Consider the following 22,115-nt stretch of genomic DNA (forward strand, 5'->3'; position numbering starts at 1 on the left):
GGCGCTCCCCTCCGTCTGTGGTTTTTTTGGTTTCGCCCAAACTTGGTTGAGATTTGAGTTGGTAGTCTTTGCTGTCGGAGATCGCTGTGTTTGAGGTGAAGGACCGCCTGTCCCCACTCTGCCTTGGCTGTCAATGGCTCTCGGGACGTATTTTATTTGAATGTCTGGCCCTGTTAAGTGACCAATAATGGATATTCTCTGGATATTATGGACCATACCGGCCGTAATAGCTGTTGAAGGTAAGCGAAAGGATTTTTATTATTTTCATCCGGGAGATTTAAACGCAGCATCCCCCCTTGCCGGCTTGGAGTTTCATGCAAACCGCGTGGATGGACGCTTTGCTCTATTTCGCTTAAATTGTAAATAAAACAGTTAGAGAATGCTCGTTTATCACCAGTACTCGTGCTTCTTTAGTGACGTTAAATTTATTACATTGTCACCTTAGTAACGGCGGACCGTCTGATGATGGGGTTAGTAGGATACAGCAGCACTCGCCGCATCCCAGTGGATTTACCGTAATTAGCGCTAAGCAATAAAAATCACGGCGCGATAGTGTTTTAAAGAAATAATAAACAATAATGTTTACAAATACGGAGTAAATCGCAGTGATGGGGGAGGGGGGGGGGTCAACGTCTGTGTGTCCGTGGAGGTGTGTCAGCGAACAGTTAGGATTTAAAATGTTCAAACAAAACAGTTGATCATCACAAAATCCCTTTATCCTCTTGTAAAATCAAAAAATCGCAAAGACGCACGTTGGAGGTCTTAATTTGCATGAAGGCTACATTTACGCGTGACACCCCCATTGGGACTTACGGTAATGAGCGCAGGACAGGATCGGCGCACAAAGAAACAGGTTCAATAATAAAAAACAGTCCATGTAACATGCATATTCATGTATAGTGTATTGTGATAGCCAAAAGCAACATATAGCGATATAATTACAAATATTAAACTTGATTTCAATCTATTGTATCTTTTTATAATAGGGATAATATTTTATTAAAAGGGATAATATTTTTATTATTTAATTCTTAAAAATATATTGATATTTTAAAAGCTTTTGCTGTTTTTATTCCAGTAGATTTGAATGTGTATATTAAATTACAATTTTCAAGTGGCGTAGTGAGGCTGAACTCCTTTTGGCCCATGTGTAAGAACCGGAGCCAGTGTGTGCACAGGAGAGCACCAAGTGTCAACCCATTCATTCAGTCTATTTCGAGGTTTCAGTGTCAGAAAACCAACGTGAATTCTTCCTCTGGTCAGTTAAACTTAACCTCATAATAAGAGCTTTAGCTTTGAAACTATGTAAAACGTCAACCAAACGTAAACACGGGATGAGACAACAACCAGAAAGAAAAACAAGGGGAAAATAGTTGTCTGTTTACTGTCATATCATTTCAATTTGTAAAAATAAATACAATTTTAAAATTGAAAAAAAAACAAAAAAAACCCATATGTCCAGCTGAAGCATTATGAAGCTGTCGGCTCCTATGGAGGGCTGACACACATATAGACAAGCAGCCTCAGTCGTTATGCAAACTACTTATTGCCCCACATATTGCTCCAAATGAATCAAAATGGAGTCGCGAAAAAAACGAATCTTAAATTGCATTCAAAATTCCCATTTGCTGCATTAAAAAACAACATGATTTTACATTGGCGATAAATATAGTGGACTGAAACAATAAAAAGAAAAGTCCTCACATTCGTGTCCGTTATTTGCGATTCTGATTTTTTTTTTCTCTTTTTTTTTTTTAAATCAGAATGTCTGAAAAACTAATCTTGAAGTTTTAATGCGCACATTAGAAAAGATGGACATATATGTTCCAAGTTTTGCCCAACCGTAAGACATTATTCAAGCAGGAAACAATTTTTCTGAGTAATTTATACCCCAGTTTTAGCATTAAAATCCTACAGAAACCTATGTCTCTTGTGTGTCTGTTATTATACTGTATTTAAGAAGAAAACAGACCCATAATAAGTATCCGTATAAGTGTTTCCCTGTGTATGAACTTATGTCTTTGTGATTGATATTATAATGATTATTTATATGATTTTATCTTTGCTTTGTGGCCAAGAGCAAGAGAACCACAGGATGCAGGGAAGCCAAAAATACGTCTCAGTGCAGAGTTTAAATGTAAACAGTGTGATAGCTACTGTTTACTCCTTGTTTACATGTCAAAAAACAAAAATGCACAATGAAGCGCTTCTGTGGTCTAGCGACCTGTGCTAGTACTAAAAACACACAAATTGCTTGATTAAAAGAGATTCTGTTGATGTATGGTGTGAGCGCCTAACACCCGAATTACCTTACGGGCCTGGGGTGCTTCACCGCGCGGAGGATTATTCGATTTGGAAACCCAGCTTTCGCCGTCGTCAAACCCAAGTCGAGCCTCCCCCTCCTCAATATTACCCTGTGAATCACCCTAGCTGTTTGTCCAATGAAGTTGCGAGGATGGCTTACGTATGAGAAATAAAGGGTTGAAAAAGAGGTCAGTGGAGCTCTAATCCGAAAAAAAAAAAAAAAAAAAAATCCCATGATGCATCAGAAACAAACTCTCCGGTGGATCGTTTTGACATGTCAAGTCCTGGGATGCTACATGTCGTCCATTGTTATTTTTTGGGTAATAGAGGGTGGCGTCTTATTTTTTCATGTTGCACTAGATGTCTTTCTGAAAAAAATTAAATGTTAGGTTTTGCTTCGTTTGGTTGACTAGCTTGCTGATAGTTATTGTCACCTATTTTACGAATGACTTCGGAACTGACTGCATGTCCAAACCTATGTATTGCGATTAATAAATGAATTGTGCGTGGTTTACTCAGTATTTGCAAATTATGGCAGCAATACGACCGTACTTACTTTGAAATGCTAAATCTTGCTCACAAAAAAGATATGGTGAAGAATTTTCCATATCTTTTCCGAGTCTGTCTCATCAGTATTTTGAGTGTGGACAATAGGCCGCTTTTGTTTCAGGCCATATTCTAAAGGGCTTCATTCATCCGGGGAAATGTGAACAACCGTTATTTGTTGATCTGAGTTAATGTGAGCCGCCTCTGATGACACCTCTTAGTGCTTTAGTTAATGGGTACAAACGGGCACTTTTGTAAAATTAATAGAAATGGAACTGCTGGTAAATTAGCCTAGCCATGTCAAACACGTCAATGAAAACACACTGTGGATTTATCCCTCGACCCATTCATTGTCATCACCACTCATTTGACAACAGCACTAACAGCAGTCATCATCTAATTCTGTAGAGTGGGAATTCTGAGATTTATTCCCCTGCAATAAAATAAAACCTGTATTGTTTGAGGGGGACAGGATTTACTAGGTCTGGCGGTTTTGATTCCACTTCACCATCTCTGGTGATTTTACAGTTTGTGGTTTGAAAACACTGCAAATGATTTCTGGATGGGCTGGCATTGCTACGATGCAACAACGGTCTCCTCCAGACTTGTATGTGAGCTCTTGAAGGGGTCAGTAGGATTATAGGTTGCTTTGATACAACATTTTTTTTTGTATTTCTTTGAAGGAAACATAATAGGACAGAAACCACAATAGAGAACAGCGAAATGCAGCCGAATGAGATCACAGCGTGAAGTTTCTGAAAGATGTCTTGCAGATTTGATTGCATTTCAATATGCACCGCATTCCTTCAGTGCTATGGTTTGCAGCGGAGACCGCTCTTTTGAAAAGCGTAGCTGGCAATCAATATTTGAGATCCTTTTTTTTGTCATGTTTTCTTATTTGATTTTGAATCATAAATATTATGTCTGTGTTTTGGGGAGAAAGCCCACCCTCTCACTGGAGTTTCCTCAGACAATGTCTGGCTCCCCAGCAGTTCAAGGCACAATACGATTATTTTTGAACAGTTTGGTAAAGATGCTTTCATATGCAAATTCAGTCGTTGTTTCTGACCGGAATTGTTTTGTAAGGGAATGGATGGGTTAGTGTAACATGGAAGCATTATGTTTTGTGGAGGAGGGACAAAAGACGAATGGGGGCAAGCTTCAAAATGAAATTAGATAAAGGTAAAACGAGTGACCATATACAATCCAGTGTTTCTCTCTGCCGAACCAATGAGCAGATGCGGAGAGCTGGCCTGCACACCAACCGCCACAGAGGGCTCTCACAAAGAATCTGTCTCTATTCAAGCCCTAATCCAGGCTGCAGAGGGCCCGGGCATTGTCACTTTGCATGCAAAATTTCAATTAGTGCTGGTACCAGTTGTTTCACTTGAAGGGTGGTGTCACATTTCAGAAGCATCTATGGCTACCTTTAGGTGAGATTAAGGAAGGAGTATCGCGGCTTCGCTTTTTCTGCACATCACAGCATGAAGTTACGGGGCTCTGTGACTGGAAATGGTTTTACTTTATTATTTCTATTATGAGGTGGAGGAACTTAGTCACATTACTAGTGGCTTGAAATGGGGAAGCACTCGTTCGTTGGACCCATGCAGTATGGGCTCAGCGAAAACTCTATCTATTTACTGCTCATTATAGTTGGCATTCAAGTCATGCATTGATACCCTCCACCCATCTATTATCTGTACCACCGATCATGCACGCAGGGTTGTGGCAAGCTGGAGCCAATCCCAGCTGACATATGGTGAGAAGGAGGATACACTCTGGACAGGTCTTTCTGCTACTCTTCATTGAATGTAGTCGTAAACTTACTGAAATAAGTTGGAAGAAATAAAATAATTGGTTTACTTCCTTTTGCGTGAATGACTTTTGAAAAAAAACATCATCTCAGAATTTAGTCAGGAACAAATCAAGAAAACATAAAACACTTTAGATGTATTTGTTAGAAAACCCCTGCCCGAGATTTTACGTTATAAGTTTATTTATTTATTTATTTATTTATTTATTTATCCCCAGCAAGACTGTTTGGCACTCCCTCCATGCCTTCAACTGTCTGATTCCTGAGTGCTGTGGTCTGGAGTCCAAAGCCAACTGTTCACTCTCTTGTGGTGTTAACTGCTCCAATCCTCACATAGTTGCTCTCTGGGGGTGATGCTAAAAATGCATTTTATCTTTGCTGAGTGTGGAAAATATTCAGGGAAAGTATTGCAGCTTTTGAGAAAATTAAAATATCAAATTCAAAGTATATTTGAGCAGTGCCGATAGTGATTCAGGATGGCTTTTTTTCGTACATAGTCTGGAGATTGTGCTGAAAAAAGACGGACTGTCGCACAATCCAGTATTTTGCTTTATAATATAAAGAGGAAGTTTTCCAAAAACCCTCTTTCAGAATTCCAAGATTAACAACTACACCGGGTCTTTCATGAGGTGAGGTTTTGGCACAAGGATCATCCAGTGTTATTTTTCTTTTGTTTTGTTTCGTTTTCTTGCCTGGTTCTGTTGAGCTGGATTCGATTCTGTGCAGATTAATTGTTCAAGAATTTGAGAATTATCACATTTATATCTACAAACCATAGATTAATGATGATTTAGATTTTTATACTCTGGGGCCTTCATATCCAACATCTTCTCCAGAAAGCTACAAAATGTGGCCATTACTATTACTGTAACATCACTTTCATAGATGATGGGTTGTGTGATTGCCACACAAGGAAGTGCCATGTTGCATCCTCTGTGATTGTTCCGGCACTCTTATTTCCTAACAGCAGGTGTTAATGTACTCTCTCGTTGCTCTGTAATCAGACTTGTTTAGCTTGCGGATACCGGCTGGTTAGATACTGCTGGCTTGATGCATATCAGAAATGAAAATATTTTCGCAGTCAACAGGTGTTAAAAATCTTTCAATATGCTGGATATTCTGCTGCCTGTGCATGACTAGCAGCTGAAAGTGGAGGAGTTCATTTGAAAGTAGATACGGCTTATTCCCCAGGTGCACTTTAGCCTTTTAAAAGGCTGTGCAGAGTTTTATATCACAGGGAAAGAGTTAAACAGACGGAATCCACAGCGACGAGTTCAGCCATAGCAATTCAAAGCACACTCCACCCTGAATTAAGACTATCTATTTTGATTTAATGCATTTTCTTGTGTTTCCATGCGTTGCGACTAGTTTTCAAGTACGAGGAAGACATTTCTTTTAAAATCGCAAATCTTTTAAAATCTTTGTCCCATTCCTTGGATCCAGATTAATGTGTGTTTTGGATTATAATCAAATATAATCTAGATAGTCCTAGTTCTACTGATATTAGTGGCCCTCTTCCAGATTTTTCGTCCTCAGATTGTTAGGCCGATAGTACAAATCCAGCCAAATGGTGACATTTCATCTGCCTCAGCTGCTGTGGTTTGTGCTAATTGGAAAATATTAGCATGCTGACATTCTAAACTAAGACAGTTGGTATGGTGTGGAGTGTATTTGCTAAATATCAGTATCGTCATATTGCACGTTAACATTTCGCATCCCTGCCAAAGCACAGCTATGTCGCTATTGTTTTGTGCATTAGTTGAATATTGAAATACACTTTAAAAGTGCATGGGATGCTTAAACAAACGCATATGCTTAATGTTACTATGAATTTACAGCATTGAAGAAATCAGTCACAAAGCCTATGTCATTCATAGTTGGTTCTCCCAGACGAGGAAGTCTGGCAGACTGTCTTAAATTTAATCAACAAATCTTGAACTGGAGAAAAAGCTGCACCCTCTGTCTAAAAAACTTTTAATCTCTCTCCTTCACTGTTATGAAGGAAGCATTTCATTTCATCGTAAACTACGAGTTCCAGCAAATTACACATATCTTTTTTTTTTGTAAAGCATTACTCCTGAGTAGCATGACCTCTGTCGTCAGAACTTTAAGTTGTTTTCCTCCACTGCCTCCGTCGCTGCCCGCCTGCTAGACGCCCCATCGTTACATGATGGCGTGACCAGAGAATGCACTGTGACAGTCTCTGCATAGTTTTATCCTTCATACCACTGAATATGGTCTTCCTCGATGTTTTCACAAAATGATGGACATCCTTTCAAGCATTTTTAAATCTAACATATTTTGTGCTGGAGAAACCCCGTGGGGAATTTTAACACCCTATAATCAATTCAAAAACATCTTGTGTGTGAGCCGATCAAAGTTGTGTGTATGTTACACTGGGGCTACTGTGTGCAGCAACGATTGACTGGTAAAGACAGAGGAGAGCTGGGGAATCGGTTGTCTTTTTATTTATTCTTCTGGTGCTTTCAAGATTAGTACGGTTTCCGATTAGATTGTTCCAGCGTGTTTTCGGCAAGACAAGTTGTCAGAAAAGGAAGAATTACAACTGAGGCTTTTGCAGCCCTGTTTTGCACAACACACTCTTAAGTTCCAGAGTGTAGCAGGTTATGTTTCCTTCCTTGTTTCATTTTTTTTAATTTCACACTGACTGAAAGGTGAATTAGTTTGCAGACATATAATTTATTAATACAGAAGTCTGTCTATGCATATTTTTTTTTCTACCGTCGGGCTTGCTCTACCCCTGTGGATATACGTTTGCGTGTTTCTTGCTGACTTGCATACTAATTTCGATTCACAGTTCCAAGAGAAAACTTGCTTTTACCTCCACATAACCTCACTGATATATCACAAAGGAATCTAGATCAAGGATGTTCTTATATCCTGGTATCTTAATTAGCACATTTAATTGGCAATGCACAGTCTCTTGGTAAGTCATATTTATTAGGCGGGGCCTGATTCATCAGATCCCTTTGGGAGATAGAAATCATTAGGGGACAGTAAAGATGTATTTTCAGACATTATTCATAACAGGAACCCTATGTAGCACTCTCGCTCAAAATGGCCCGGATACACCTCGGTCTAATTTGTGGGCTTCATTCTTTGCGCGGTCCGTTCATTAGGTGGAATTCACCGTTATGCCTATTTCTATTCAGGTGCTAGAATTAATGTTGATAGATAACAGCGTTTGGTCAAAGACCAGAAATGAGCTGATCAATTTGACCCCGTCCTCCTGTCACATCCTTCATGAGAACATTGAGTCATATGCATTAACAATATGGCTCTTACCATATTGGAGCCTGCCAGCTACTGAACTAGCGAGGGAGCAGAAAGAAAGAGGGACAGAGGGAAGCGGAGGAGAGACGGCGTACCCTGAGAGAGGTCAGACCTCGTTTCGGAGAGCCCCATCCACACACACCCCAGGTACTGTGACGCTGCTTTTATGAGTGCCTGAGAACACAAACCCACCGGATTAGTTTCTCAATGTCCCCGGGAGCTGAGCCCGTTTGGCCGAGACAAAGCGGGCCTGATTGCGTCGTCATCTGCATCACAAAAGGAAGCCTTTTCTACCTGAACCCCTGCCTGAGCGGTCTGTCCGACACGTCACATCTCTCTGCGACTCACGTGACATCTGCCTTTTTTTCCGTGGGTTTTTGTCTCCCGCTCCTCTTTGGCCCATGCCGTCTGTTAACCATGACCCACATCAACAGCAGGACTCCCCCTCCACCCCGCCTCCCTCCTTGCCACCCTCCCCGACCCTCTCTCAATGGAGTCCACACCGGCGCCGTTTGCTCCGTATCATCATTTCTCGCTACCAAGACCCACTAACGTGTTTTCTGCCCCCCCTCACGGCTGAGGCAGACTTGTTGTGTCTCGACTCACCAAATGATCAGACACATCAGACAAAGAGCCCCCCCCCCCAAACACCCTACACCCCCGACTGTCTAACAAGTCCATGCGTCTCACTCAGACAGAGTAAACAGCACAGCCGTGGTGCTGCCAGTCGCAGACGTGATTTATTTGATTAGGCCCACGCTCAGGAAGCCTCTGCCGTTTTATAACTGATATTGTCTTATTTCAGTGACCCAGCCCTTTCCAGCAGCAAACGCAGGAAGGGACGAATCAAGTCTCCCTCTGGCGATCATCTCCTGATGCTTTCACATTTTTTTTAAAATCTATTTTATCCTTTGAGCCACGCTTTGCCTTTTTCCCTTCATATACTTCATCAAAGAGAACCGCTTTTTAAATTCTGCATCTCGCTGTCATATTTTATGACTCCGACCATTTTTTATTCTGAGCTGAAAAATGTATTTTCAGGGGTGGAGGGTGGGGCAACAAAGATGCCAGAACTATCTGAGGCATGATAACAGAAACCAAAAGGCACACTCCTCGGCGACTGTTTGAAATGCTTTATGAATAAATTGAAAGTGTTAACCAAGGTACGGCTTTTTAAAAGCAGAGGGAAAGATGGGGAGAGAGGGAATTGCTTTCACTCTCCCGAAGTGAGATATTTTGTTTCTATTCACAAATTATTCCATTAAGGCAGAGAATACAGAAGCAGAGCAAGCCTATTAACTAGGGTGGCCTTTAGGTGTGACTTGTCTGCTTCTAGAGGGCATATTTTCGTAGATTAATGTGGAAGCCGGATTTAATCTGATATACATGACATTTAGAAATGTGAAAAAAAGCAGCCTTTAATTTCACGTATCTCTGAAACCCAAGTTAAAGCAAATGAATAGATGCTTAATGTGCATTTGAGTGTTTGTACATTCATCCAGTTCATTGTGACAGGACTTTAATTTATAAATAATTAAAAAAACAACAACAATGCCAGAAAGGTGATTTAAAAGGTGAGGGGTAAACAGGCTTTGTAGTAATTAATCAGCTGTAATCCAGTTATAGAGGACCGTTGGCTGTTTGTCCTTGGCAACACTGTAATTCAATTTTCAACGTTGGGGCAGAGATCTTCTGACACGACTATTATATTCACCAGTGGGTGGATTATTTGCTTCATGTGATTCTTTTCAGGAATGGAATTATTTAATGAATCCTCTCTGTGTTTTATTTATCGTGTGCTGCCTCTGTTTATGACAATATCATGGATATGGCAATGTGTGCTGAGATTTTTTTTTTTCATATCTTACCCACGGGCACTCAAGACTTCCAATTGAGGAGAAGAAAGGAGGCATTGCAGCCGAGAAGAAAAAAAAAAGAAATGAAATGAATCCTTGTTATCTAAAGCCAGCGTTTGGCTCCACTTCAATAAAATTTTGATGTAATCATTTTATTAGATAAAGCACATGGTGATTACAAGCCTTATAATACAGTAACCTAGTCAGGAAACACAGCAAACTTGACATGATAGAATTGTCTATAATTCTCAGGAAAGTGGAGAATGTCGTCTACCACTAAATCTATTCCGATCACATCTTACCGCGAGTTCTTTGCTGACACGCAGGTCTAATAATATAGTTCTTTTGTTTTATCTCCTTTTTTATAATTGACCAGACTAAGTGGTTACGGACAAAGATTTAGTCAGCGTCATTGTATGCAGATGGTGGAAACTGTGATCTTTAAGTTTGCTTAAACAAGAACACACACATACACACACTCCACATGCACTTGAACATACATTCAGCTATCAACTGTGGTATAGATGTCTGACCCCTGTGGTGGTAAGAGACCTAGCTGTCAGTTGGTGGTTGGGATTCTTTGGTCACCCCCTCCAGTACACACACGTATGCACACACACACACACACACACACACACAATCTTACTGACATGAAATGTGTATGCGTGTAACTAAGAAACTGTCAATCCGACATTCACACCCACTTCACGCCATAATTGGCCAGCTGTGTAGAGGTGCGAACGGAGTCGGGGTTTGAACTTCCATCTCAAATTCTTTTGTCTCTCTCTCCCTTTTTTTTTCATCTGTTCACAACCATTACTGACACTGTTCTCGTGTGCAGCCGAGCGCAACACTGAACGCTTCGGGAGACAGGAAGTGTGTGTTATCCCCCATATTCAAACAACCGAGCGTCTTCCCTTGAAATAACCTAGTTTGGTTTAGAATGACCAAGGAAGACAAATCACATGAAGTGATTGGATGTGAAATGTCAGCGAGGATCAACACCCTGTTACACATGTGGCTGGAAACCTTCAAACTTAACCACCATAATGTTTTGATTGCATTTAATGTGCTTACACATGCTACAGCTGCACAACCTACAGGCGACGGCGAGACCTCCGCAAGAGCAAAGGGGTTGCTCCTGTGTTGCTGAAAAAGATGATGAATATTTGCAAGGTCGGCCTTGTTTTATCATTTACCGGTTGGAAATACACTTAACTGGCACTGAGCGTGTTGTAAATAAAACACCTTATTTACCCTTTCCTCTTTTTGGTTTCTCATTTCAGTATGCTGTTATTGAGAGTTAGCTGATTCACTAATGTTTTAAGGTTTTCATCATTTTAAGAAACTTAAAGAAAGTTTGTGTGTGTGTCTGTATGCACTTGCCTTATGTGGGTCGCATTTAATCAGTAAGAATGATATTATCTTTTAATGAAGTCATGGATCTTTATCATCTTGTTTGTTAGCAAATGCCTAAACAGCCTCAACCTAAATATGAACACTTACATAACAGGCATAAGTTTAATCAACAGAAGGTTGGATCTCTGACCTCATAGCAATCCAATCAGTCCAGCTCAGCTTACAGCTCCGAAATCAATACACTGGGCTCAGAAGCGACTAAACAGCTATGATTGTGTTTATGGAACTTTATCAGATGATACTTCATTGTCTTGCTTTCATACTCTGTAAACTCTAGAGACTTACCAGCATTTGCATCATCAATTGCCTCCGAGTGAATTGACTGAGATGAGCGATTAGCGGCGTTTGCCAAATTGAAATTCACATTTGCCTTCTCACTGTTATTTTAGTCTTATTGTTAGCTACATTAGCTATATTATTTCAACTCATAGAAGAATATATGTGTGTCTGTATATGTATATGTGTTATACAGCAAGGAGCCAGGTATGCGCGGAGATGGCAAAGAGATGACCATTTTCCTTGCCTTCCCCTGCCGGGGCCTTTCAGGGGGAAATCTCAATGGAACGCTCAGGAGGGCAGCTGGAAAATCCATAGAGGATCTTGGGAGACCTGCTGTGCCTGTGAAATCGATAAAGAGATCCAGCTGAGACAATTAAATGAAACGAGTGTCACACAATCGGCCTAAACATGTAGAATATTATTATTTGTATTGTCCCGATAGGGTTTTCATCTTCACATAATACGAAGAGCCTTAAATGCCTTGTATTTAAACAAAAGTGCTGTACTCAGGAGCAATCCATCCTGTTTCTGCTCTATTGTTAGAAGAGGAAACTAAAAGTTAAACACAGCAGCACTTCATTTGATTTGTGCCGTCGAGTTTGGTATTACAGATTTTCATTCTGTAACTCATGACATTGTCTTGAAGTAAAAAAAAAAAAAAAAAAATGGAGGAAAACAAAAGCTTTTTATTCGAATTTGAAAAGCAGCTGGTGTGTTAAAGTAATTTGTAAGTCAGAAATTTGCGCACGTGCTTGGAAGCTTTCCTGACATCAGAAATATTCCACATGTGGACAAAACCAGTGTTATTACACCACTTCGATTTCTTTTTCTTTCAAAATTTATCCGGCAGGAAATATCCTGCCACACCTTCTTGTCAGTTTATCCCACATCTGAGCCATTTAACCCCATCGACTGTTTTGAGACCCTAAAATCCGAAGTGCAAAACACAACTTTCAAGCTTTTAAGTATATGCCGAACATATGCCGCTTTGTGAGTGCGTTTGTTATTTTGATGTGATGTACCACAAGGAAACAAATACATCTGTGGCATGGGTGGCCTCAGCAGGGAAGGAGCCCCACAACTGTGTATAGTTACTCACACCGTGCTCAGTGTGGTAGGAGCCTGATTGCACCTCCTCCGAGCACTTTCCAATCTGCTTTCCTTTCGAAAGTGTTTCACACTTTGTAGTGGTCAGCCGGGTGCAGCGCACACACCAGTTGACGGGAACACTGTCAGGACGGCCGCCTGTTTGAGTGATTGAAAAAATATGTTCGGGATTAGCCGCCTGTCCTCATTTGTGTGCACCAGTCTGTCAGGAACGTGTGTGTGCATTTGTGTGTACGTGTGCACATGTGTGCGCATGTGTGTGTGTGTGTGTGTGTGCATGCATGCAACCTTGCTTTCTTCTGCTATGCCATTCTGACAAGTGATGACCTGGGAAGAGTTGGACCTTTTGCTTTCCCCCCCTCTGCCTACATGCAGTGATAGATTTCACCATGTGACCGGCTAGCGGAGCTTTTCATCAGATGCCCCTCAAGGCGCACTGAATACTTTTGGAACTGATCGGTTTTAACCCAAAGGAAGAGACAATTGTTTTAGCATGGCTGGGTTTTGCCTCTCTGAGCGTAATGGAAAGGCTTTGGGTCATTTTACAGTGTTCCTGAGCTTTTTTTTTTTTCCTCTTCCTCCCACCACGGGAATCAGTAAAAGAGCACATTACACGAAAAAAAATGTTTTCCCTTTGATCTTAGTGCCTACAGTAATATGTCCTATTTTTTAGAAATAGAAATTGAGACCCATAATAGTGTTTAGTGGTTTCCCTCTGTCTACAGACAGACTTTTGGCTTAAGCGCACATTCATTTCTATCTTACAGATACCGCCGTTGCTCGGGTACTTTCTCTCCCTCCACTTTCAGCGTGTCTCTGAGACACGCACCCATCTCCAAGCACTTCTGTCGACACCTGCAGGCCTCAACTGTCAGGGAGTTTTGTGAATTATTGCATTAACATGGAAACTGGAGGTCTGAAGGCAAACGAGTTGCCTCAGGTATGATGGAAAGGTCAGAGAGAGTACGGCTTTTTGGACTTATATTTTGCTGAACAACTTGACGCACAATCATGGAACATTTTGCAAAAATGCAGGTTTAGTTTGAAACATAGAGGAATCCTTGTTCTGAAGTATTCCAGAAAGGTTTATTTTATTTATTTATTTTTTTGCACAGTTTTTTTCCTGTCATTCTGTTGAGACTTTATTGGGCTTTTTTTCACCGATACCTTGTGAATCACCATTACCCAACATATGTACTTGGTTGTTTTGGCAATCAAGGGGAAATGCCGTGAGTGAAATAGAAAGAAATTGCCTGGAAATTAGCACGAAATTACCTAGAAAATTGCAAGAAATTCACTGAAAAACCAGAAAGATGAGATTACCCTAAAATTAGCAAGAATTTCCCCTAAAAATAAATAAGAAAAGGCTGGAAAATTTGCATGGATTTACAAAAGTCAAGATAAATGTAAGTTATGCAGACCACTGGTGATTTGCTGTGTTCTTTTGCTTTCCAGACATAAATTGTGTCACAAAACAACATAACAATAAGCCTTAAAAACACATATTTTTCAAGGGTGTAAAGTCAAACCTCACATTAAACTCCTGGCAGAATTGTGATCATATAACCTCCTAAACCTCTAAGACCTTGTTGTAAGTATTATTCAGTAATAAAACAAAGTTCCGCAGCTGTCACTGAACTATCCAGACCATATTTAACAATTCTAAAGTGGATGTGCTATGTACCAAATTCAAAATGTTTTTTTTATCATTTTTTTATTTTAAGTCGAGCCTTAAGTCCATTGCTCACATGGCTCATGTAACAATAACAAAAAGCCACAGCAATAACCAGTGCGGTTTATTTTTGATTGGTAAATACATGCTGTTTGCTGTGGTCCAGTTTCTGCTTCTGATAAAGCCAGTCATATCTGGCAGTAATTCGCACCTGACGAAAGAAAAAGGCCTTTTTTTATAAGACCGCAGCTATTTTCTGCTCACAAATATGAGAGTGTAATTATTATACTAGATAATAATATTGAGTGAATAATTCACAGTCCATGTCCCATCTTCTATTAATCAGTGTTGATGGTGTCATTGCTTTAGTCAGCTACCAACCTGCAATTAATGAGGCTCGGATAAAAACTACCAGTGATACGGGGCATAACAGTTGATCGAAGCATTGAAACCAATGATCCATTTGCATCGCTGTGGTGAATACATGCACAACGATTGTTTTGATACTGTCCCTTACTTGTCTGATGCACATGGATTGCCTGCAGCAGAAAACTGCAACTATATTTATATAATGGGGATGAATTGTTCTGTGGTGCTAATTAATACTCTCTTAGGAGTGTGGTATAAAAAGGTTCAGTTGACATATTTTTAGAATTTCTAAGTTAACAGTAATCAAAATAAAACAAGCAATATTTATTTATGTTTAAAAATTCATATAAAAAAAGAAACGATGCAGGATCACATTGTGTGTTACTTGAGATTTTACACCATTTTGATACTCATGCATTAGGATGAGAAGCAGAGTAGACACTCCAGGTGTTTTTGTTTTTATTCAGTACATACGTTACCCTTGGTTTGGAAACAAAAATCTGCTGTTGCACTTTTGTTATTTTATATATTTTATTTTCATTTTATTATATTTTATCATTTAACTGACTGAGAATTTCAATAGAGGCTTGACTGGTGTCGTTTTGTTCATTTATACAGTATAACTTTTGTTTTCAATCATTTTTTATTTTTATTTCTAGATCAATTTTAAATCCCTGTGTGTAAAAAAGAATGAATGAACAGATAGCAGTTTTAATCTAGTGATGACCATTCAAAAATACAACTGATGTAATCCTTACTCAAAGGGCTTGCAAATACTTGTCTTCAGCACAGGAAAGTAGTAACAGGATGGAGTTGGAGTTAACATTCAGCTTTAGTGATCGTTTCAATAACATAAACTAACATTTGTTCCTGATGTATTTCGGAAAGTGAAAGCGTGATCGCATTAGCGTGGCAAATCAGTGGCTCGAGAGGGTTTTGCATTTCAGTTGTAGCTGTTGGGTGGGACCGAGGATTCAACCCACCTAATCCTTCCTCTGACAAAGGAAGTGTGCTAAAGTCTCACTCGCTGTTGTGTACACTCATGTTACCGACCTGGAGGACACTTGTCAGCTGCTCGCTCTTACAGCCTCGTGTGCGCCATTGGAAAACATTACATTTGTTGCCATCTTTCACCCCCCCCCCCCCCCCCTTTGTTCAGTTTCCCTGGCCCGTTCCATGAAAAAACAGCCTCAATTGCCATTCTTTCTCCTGACCATCCACCACCTGTCACCACCGATGCTAATGTGAAACATTAACAAAAGTGCCCGAGGAGAAATGCTCTGCTCGGGAGAAATTACTATTACCTGTCATTCTGTCTCTGGATTAGGATGTCACCAGTGCCAAATGATTTAGAGGTTCTTTACTTGAGACAGGATTGTCCCTTCGGCCCTAAAGAAGCATTCTCTCTCTTTCTTTTTCTTTCAAGGCGGCTGCACCAGATGCGTGTGGTGAATGATGTCGGGACTTTTTTTTTTTTTTCTCGGTTTGTTTTGTTTATTTTCTCTCTCACTTGAACGCTTGTCGTACGCCATGTATGGCTGCTGCTGGAAGAGTAAAGTCTGTTTTGCAGTGAATGGGGAGGAGGATGCGACAAACAGAAGGTCTAATTGAAGCGGTTAATGGTCTTGCCTTGAAACCATCCTTCAACCTGACAAAGAACACGGAGAACCTCTTGGCTGATAAAACAGCTTTTTCAAGGGCAATGTTGACCAAACTTGGAACGAGAGACATTGTGTGCATTATCAAATGATGAAGGGTTTCATCTTTGAGTTTATTTTTGTAGCGAATTTTTAAGTTAAGATAATATAGGTTCACTTTGACTTTTAACTGTTTATATTCTTAAATGTCAGTTTAATGTTGACCCAACACAATAACTGAAGCAGATGGTGTATATTATACTCCTAGGCGGTCATGAATGTGTCGAGATAAAATGACACAGCCAAAACACTAGTCGCCACTGGGGCTTAAATGCTGACATTCTTTGTGGACTTTCAACAATTGTAGCTGTAATGGAGGGGAATGTTGAAGCCGGTAAATACTGATCTGTCCTACCTACATAGAGAAGCCAGTCAAAAGGAGGCTTTTTGCCTTCTTGCATTTTTTTTTTAGGCTTTTTGCATTCTTCCCACATGTTGGAATCAGTGTGAAGATGTGTATTACACAAGCATGGAGCAGTGTTGAAATTTTCTGACAGGGGAAAAAAAAAACAACCTTCCTTTCATTCTGTTGTTGGAAAAAGTTGCTGATAAAGGGCGGATAATTTTTCTCATGAGATTTGCAGACCTCCTGAAATAACTGACGTAACTTCAATGATTCCTTTGGTCAAGTACCATTTTGGGAGTTTGGAACTGCTGTCAGTCATATATTATATCCCCATTAAACTACCCGATGCCTATTTGAAATTTGTCGGTGGATGTCCCAAGTGTTCTTGCGCTATGTAGCCATCAACCTGGATGATTCAACTAGGAAGTGTCTTTTTTTTTTCTCTCATGTGCCACTGAGCAGCGCCTCATAGGAATGAAAAGAGCCCTATCTTTAACACTGTGTCCAGTTCGATTATACTTCCACGGGTATGATGTGAAGATACATTTTTGAAAAGGTGCTTGTCAGTCTTCTGAGGATACTTGGCCCCACACTGAAGCCTGCGCCTTACTATTTCTTAATACAGGAATATTAAATCAGCCTGAAAATGATCCAAAATGAAAACTCTTCCGGTGCTTTCTTCAGATCTCAGCGATCTCTTTGCCCATTCTAGCACAGACCAAAAATGTCCCACATAAACCAACAGGCGTGATAAAATTAGATTTACTTTTGTATAGTTTTTGTCTTCTGCTGATCTTATCCCAATGTGAGAAACTGACTTTGGACTTTTCCTTCATTCCATGTTCAATGGAACTCCTAAATGTGGTAGAAGTGCATTGGGAAAAAAAACACAATTATCTTTGCCACACCGTTTTCATATGTTTTCACTTGAATGTGCTAAATACTTGGATTAATAACTTCAGAATATTTCTTTGCTCTTTTCCCAGTCTCAGCTGGCCTCGGTTATGTCTCAACCACATCCCTTCCCTAACAGTCCAAGCCCCATTCCTCTCTCTCTGGCTCTGGTCCTAACCTTCCTCCCCTGTTCCTTCCACTGTGGCCACAGCTCAGATCCCAGCACTCAATTCTCTGTTTCATCCAAAAAATGCTTGACAGGAGGGAGGCTTTAAGTACGGAGTGCACACGCAGTACAGTATTTGAAGCTCAAGCTGTTTTAGTATAGGTGCTATTTGTTTATGTGTGTCTTGCTCAAGGGCATCACAGTGAAAATACACAGAATCTCTCCACGCTCATTAAAACTGTATGGTGTTCTAACGCTGTGGCCACTACTGGGAGAATACTAGAGGTTAGCGGAGGCTGTGTAAAGGGTGTGGTATTCAGCCCCATTGACACAGTGAATAGCTCATGAGGGATACACACTGGAGAAGGTGCAAGTTCGTGTCAGACGCAATAGTACGGTTGGAGTGAACAGGCATCCATTATATAGAGGGTCTGCAGCTGTATCACATATTTCCCAGCAACCATGACAGGCACCATCACAGCTTTATTGGGGAATTGGCTGTGCATACATCACAGCTAAATATAGCCAGGCTTGGAGTACAACTGGATTCGCAAAAGAGATATACCTGAATACCTTGGGCACGTCTTTATTTGGATTTATGTATGTCAGATAAAACTATATTTTGCAAACACAAACAGGTGGCATTTAGGAGGGAAAAAAAAAACCAACATCCTTTTCAGCAGCATTTTAATTGCTCTTAAATGATTGGTGTGTAATATCATTTTTTTTGTGTGTGTGTGTGTGTGTGTTTTTAATCTTTTTGAGCAGAGAGCAAACTCAGACGTGAACATGCTGATTAATCACTTAAGAGCGTAGATAGGATTAATCAAACAGAGAGCCCTAATCACCCTGTTGCAAATAAAAGTCTTAACACTGTGGTGAGGCAGTGACTTTTAACCTCTGCGTCCAACTCTCGGATTTGATTTGATTTCTTCAGAACGCTTAACGATAACAACCCCTTTTTTTTTTGGTCCTATAATCAGTATCGAATGAGAGCAGGGCCTTTGGCAGGGTTGCAGAGTGGTATATTAATTCAGCCAAAAAGCCTCTTGTGAAGTGCATGAATGTCAACAATTAAGAGTTACATTTCAGTAGATCCCTTTCTGAATGATCAGCTGTTTTCTGTTGAGTTTCAATCTAGTCAGTAATCATCTTGAATTTCAAGCGCAGCGCTTGCAGGATTTGTCTCTGTCTCCGCAAGCGAACTCGGCTTTTATCTACTAAAGATATTTCGGGCTGATACCACGTCTGTAAACAGAAAATTCATTTTATGATTATTTGCTGTCAATTGCGTGTCTTTTGTTGTCAGCGAGATCCCTTATCCTTTTTTTTATTTGCTCCTTATTGACTGACTGATTTAGGTTTCTGTTGTCACCAGTGTCTCTGCATGTAGTGATTTTAAAATAATTTTGCCAAATTACAGACCTGTCAGCATGAACATTCATTATTCATATTGCATTGGGATTTGGCAATCTGGCTGAACCTCTGCAAAGCACTGCATACATCAGATTCTTTTTCATATTGTCTGGTAAAAATATAAGTGTTTTTGCTTGAAGGAAGTAAAAAAATCATTAACCAGCGGAAGTAGTAGCTACTTTTGAAATGAATATGAGACCATTTGATGCTAAAATGTGACATTTTAGTTGATTTTGCCTTATGTTAAGATACTTAGATTAGAAATCTTGCCGGAACTACTTTGGAATAAGTAGCAGTATCAAGCTTTTTTTTTTTCTTTTTAATGTGACTCTGCAAAATCTATTAATGCAAACATCAGTGGTGCTGCTGCTCATTTTTGTCCCCTCTTATTCAGGCTTTAGAGCCACTCAGCCAGTGCCAAGAGGACTTTACACGGCTGAGTTGGAGTCGCATGTGATTTTCAATGACGACCATCTGCACCGAGGATTTTTCGCTCGTGCAAGCAGCATATGCTTTACTATGTAGATAACAAGGCTGGTAAACATGCTGGTTTCGCGCGCACGAATTAACCTGCTTTGACACGCTCCCTGTTGTCCCCCACCTTGGTCGGGACTGTGTGACAGTGAGGGGTTAAATCTTAAATCCCGCCACACACACACACACACACACACACACACACACACACACACACACACACACACACACACACACACACACACACCACCTCACTCCTGTCCTCTTTAAAATGCATACCCTTACATACACACGCCGCAGATCCATCAGTAGAGCATGAGTCATTAGTTCCTTATAGCTCCCTAGCCAGTAGACTCAAACAGATTGCGTACACTCAGGTCTGGAATGTCTGAGGGACTTACTACAAACAATAATCACATATTTTTATTGGAAGCAAGATCCTGCATTGACTGCAATCAACTGCCTTTTCCTTGTCAGCAGCAGTTTTTAATGTGGTGATTATTAAGTCAGGCTTGGCAGCAAGGAGTCGGAGCAATACATTACACAGACACATGTTTGGTAAAAGAATTGTAGGGAGGAAAATTATACATAATCTGGAGATTAAGAACACAGAAGTCGGTGTGTGTTTTTCTGTCCTTGTGTGTATGTTTCCTTTATTGGCCCAGTGACAGCCTGCATCAAGAGATGGGCTCAGCTGGTTTACGGGTGTGATTTTGGGATGCGAGAAGTAGATGTGGGCGTGGATTTTTTGTTTGGAGAAGGTTAATCACACTAGGCTGACAGCTGGACATGATGTGTTGATCAGAGGAAAAGGTTTGCAGCGCCAAGTGGTTGCTTTTCACGAGAACATTGCGAATAAGGGTTACATGAAGGGCTGGGCAATCAATCAAAAGCAAATAATGGCCAGCAGTAATATCAAAACTGATGGTGGATTTGTGTTAAACATAAAATTGCGATAATGAATTTTATCGGTCTTAATGCAGACATGAATCATTGTTTGGCAAAAACATCCTTTGTTTTTTTGTTGTTTTTTTCCTTTTTTTGCTAATTTGCTCAAACAATTCACTGGGTAATTGCCATGAAAAATCAAATATAAGAAAGGGGATACCTATACTGACTTTAAAATGAGCAGGACAGAGTTCCAAACAAATGAGTGAGAATATCACAATATATTTTTTAAGAAGAAGTGCAAAATTATGTTGGAATTTATATGAAATAATAAAAAAAAAAACACAGCCCAGCATGAAATCATAAACAGAAAAAACTGCTTGAACCATCTTTCAGCAGGAGGATGACAGTACATTTTCATTGCAATTGTGAAAAAGAAAATTTTGAATACTGTGGTAATCAAGAGTAATTTGGTGCTGTTCTGGTAATTTCTCTATTTTTTGTTGAAGAATTTGAAATTTTGAATAATATCTGTACATTTCCCCTATGGGAATCAATAAAATGTATCTTATTTTATCTTGCAGATGGATCTACTTGTATATATGGCAGATACATCTGACAATGACAATCCAGATAGCCTCCAGATGCACAGTTGTGCCACAGGGAACTGTCGAGCTATATACAGGATCTTTAAGAACAGGACGGATTATTGTCCAAGATATTGAATGTTTGTTCTTCAGCGAGACCGGGCCCAGCTCTAGATACAGATCTAGATACGGATCAATGACCAACACCAAAACCACATTCTGTGAAACACCCCTGTAATTTTTCCTCAGCATGATCCTGCTATTTTCTTCGTTCCTTTTTTTTTTTGGTTTTCTTTTTATAATACAGTAAGTGATAAGACCGCGCGGGTTAAAATGAATAAGTCTGCCCTTGTTTTTCAATGCAGAGTTGCTTTCATGTCAGCTGCGAGCAGATCATTGGGGGATTTGGCTGGCTCCGCTTAATCATTGCCTCACTTCATGTATTTCTTGGAAGAGATAGGCATACTTACTCGGATTGATATTTTTAAGATCCACGGAAAATAATACGGAGATTACGGCGGAGATTTGATCTATATTCCACCATGGTCCGGGGCTGCTTTACCTCGCAGGAGTTAAGATGGCCCTCTTGCTGGGCTGATCCAAGGCTGTTCACTGAGAGGAAAGAGCCCAACTTTAGCGGCATCTCTGAAAGTGTGCCCCTGCAAACCAATTTATTCAATCAAATAAACAACAACGTGGCCATTTAACCACTTTTTAAGTAACACTTTGAGGCATGTCAGGGGATGCATGGAAAAGTAGTTGTTACTCATTTGTGAAAAAATAGCCAAATACCTGACCTCAGTGCATGGAACTCACTCACTCTTGAACAAATATTTTTCAGTGGCGTCGCAGAGGAGAGGAAATCGCAATGGGATGCTTGTCCTGCAGAGATTAATGTTGTCGCAGCTTCGCTAAATCGCTTCTTCTCATGAGCTATTAAGTGACTGATTGATGTGAAATTAGTGTGGATTGCTGTGTTATCCATTTA

The 22,115-nt window shown here is 40.1% G+C and overlaps 1 protein-coding gene across 4 annotated transcripts in view; it reads left to right on the plus strand.

The window, feature by feature from the left end:
* Positions 1-81: 81 nt before the first annotated feature.
* The window catches only part of ephb2b (eph receptor B2b), a 133,105-nt gene continuing 111,071 nt past the window's right edge, over positions 82-22,115 (plus strand). For all 4 annotated transcript variants that reach the window (XM_086149984.1, XM_086149985.1, XM_086149987.1 and 1 more), the window contains exon 1: positions 82-239. In XM_086149984.1, the coding sequence (XP_086006110.1) occupies positions 188-239 (52 nt within the window). In that variant the 5' untranslated portion in view covers positions 82-187. The remainder of the gene's footprint in view (positions 240-22,115) is intronic.

Source organism: Fistularia commersonii, chromosome 7, assembly GCF_037954325.1.
Source record: "Fistularia commersonii isolate RoL2024-O1a breed Wild chromosome 7, RoL_Fcom_v1.0, whole genome shotgun sequence".
NCBI classification, from domain to species: Eukaryota; Metazoa; Chordata; class Actinopteri; order Syngnathiformes; family Fistulariidae; genus Fistularia; species Fistularia commersonii.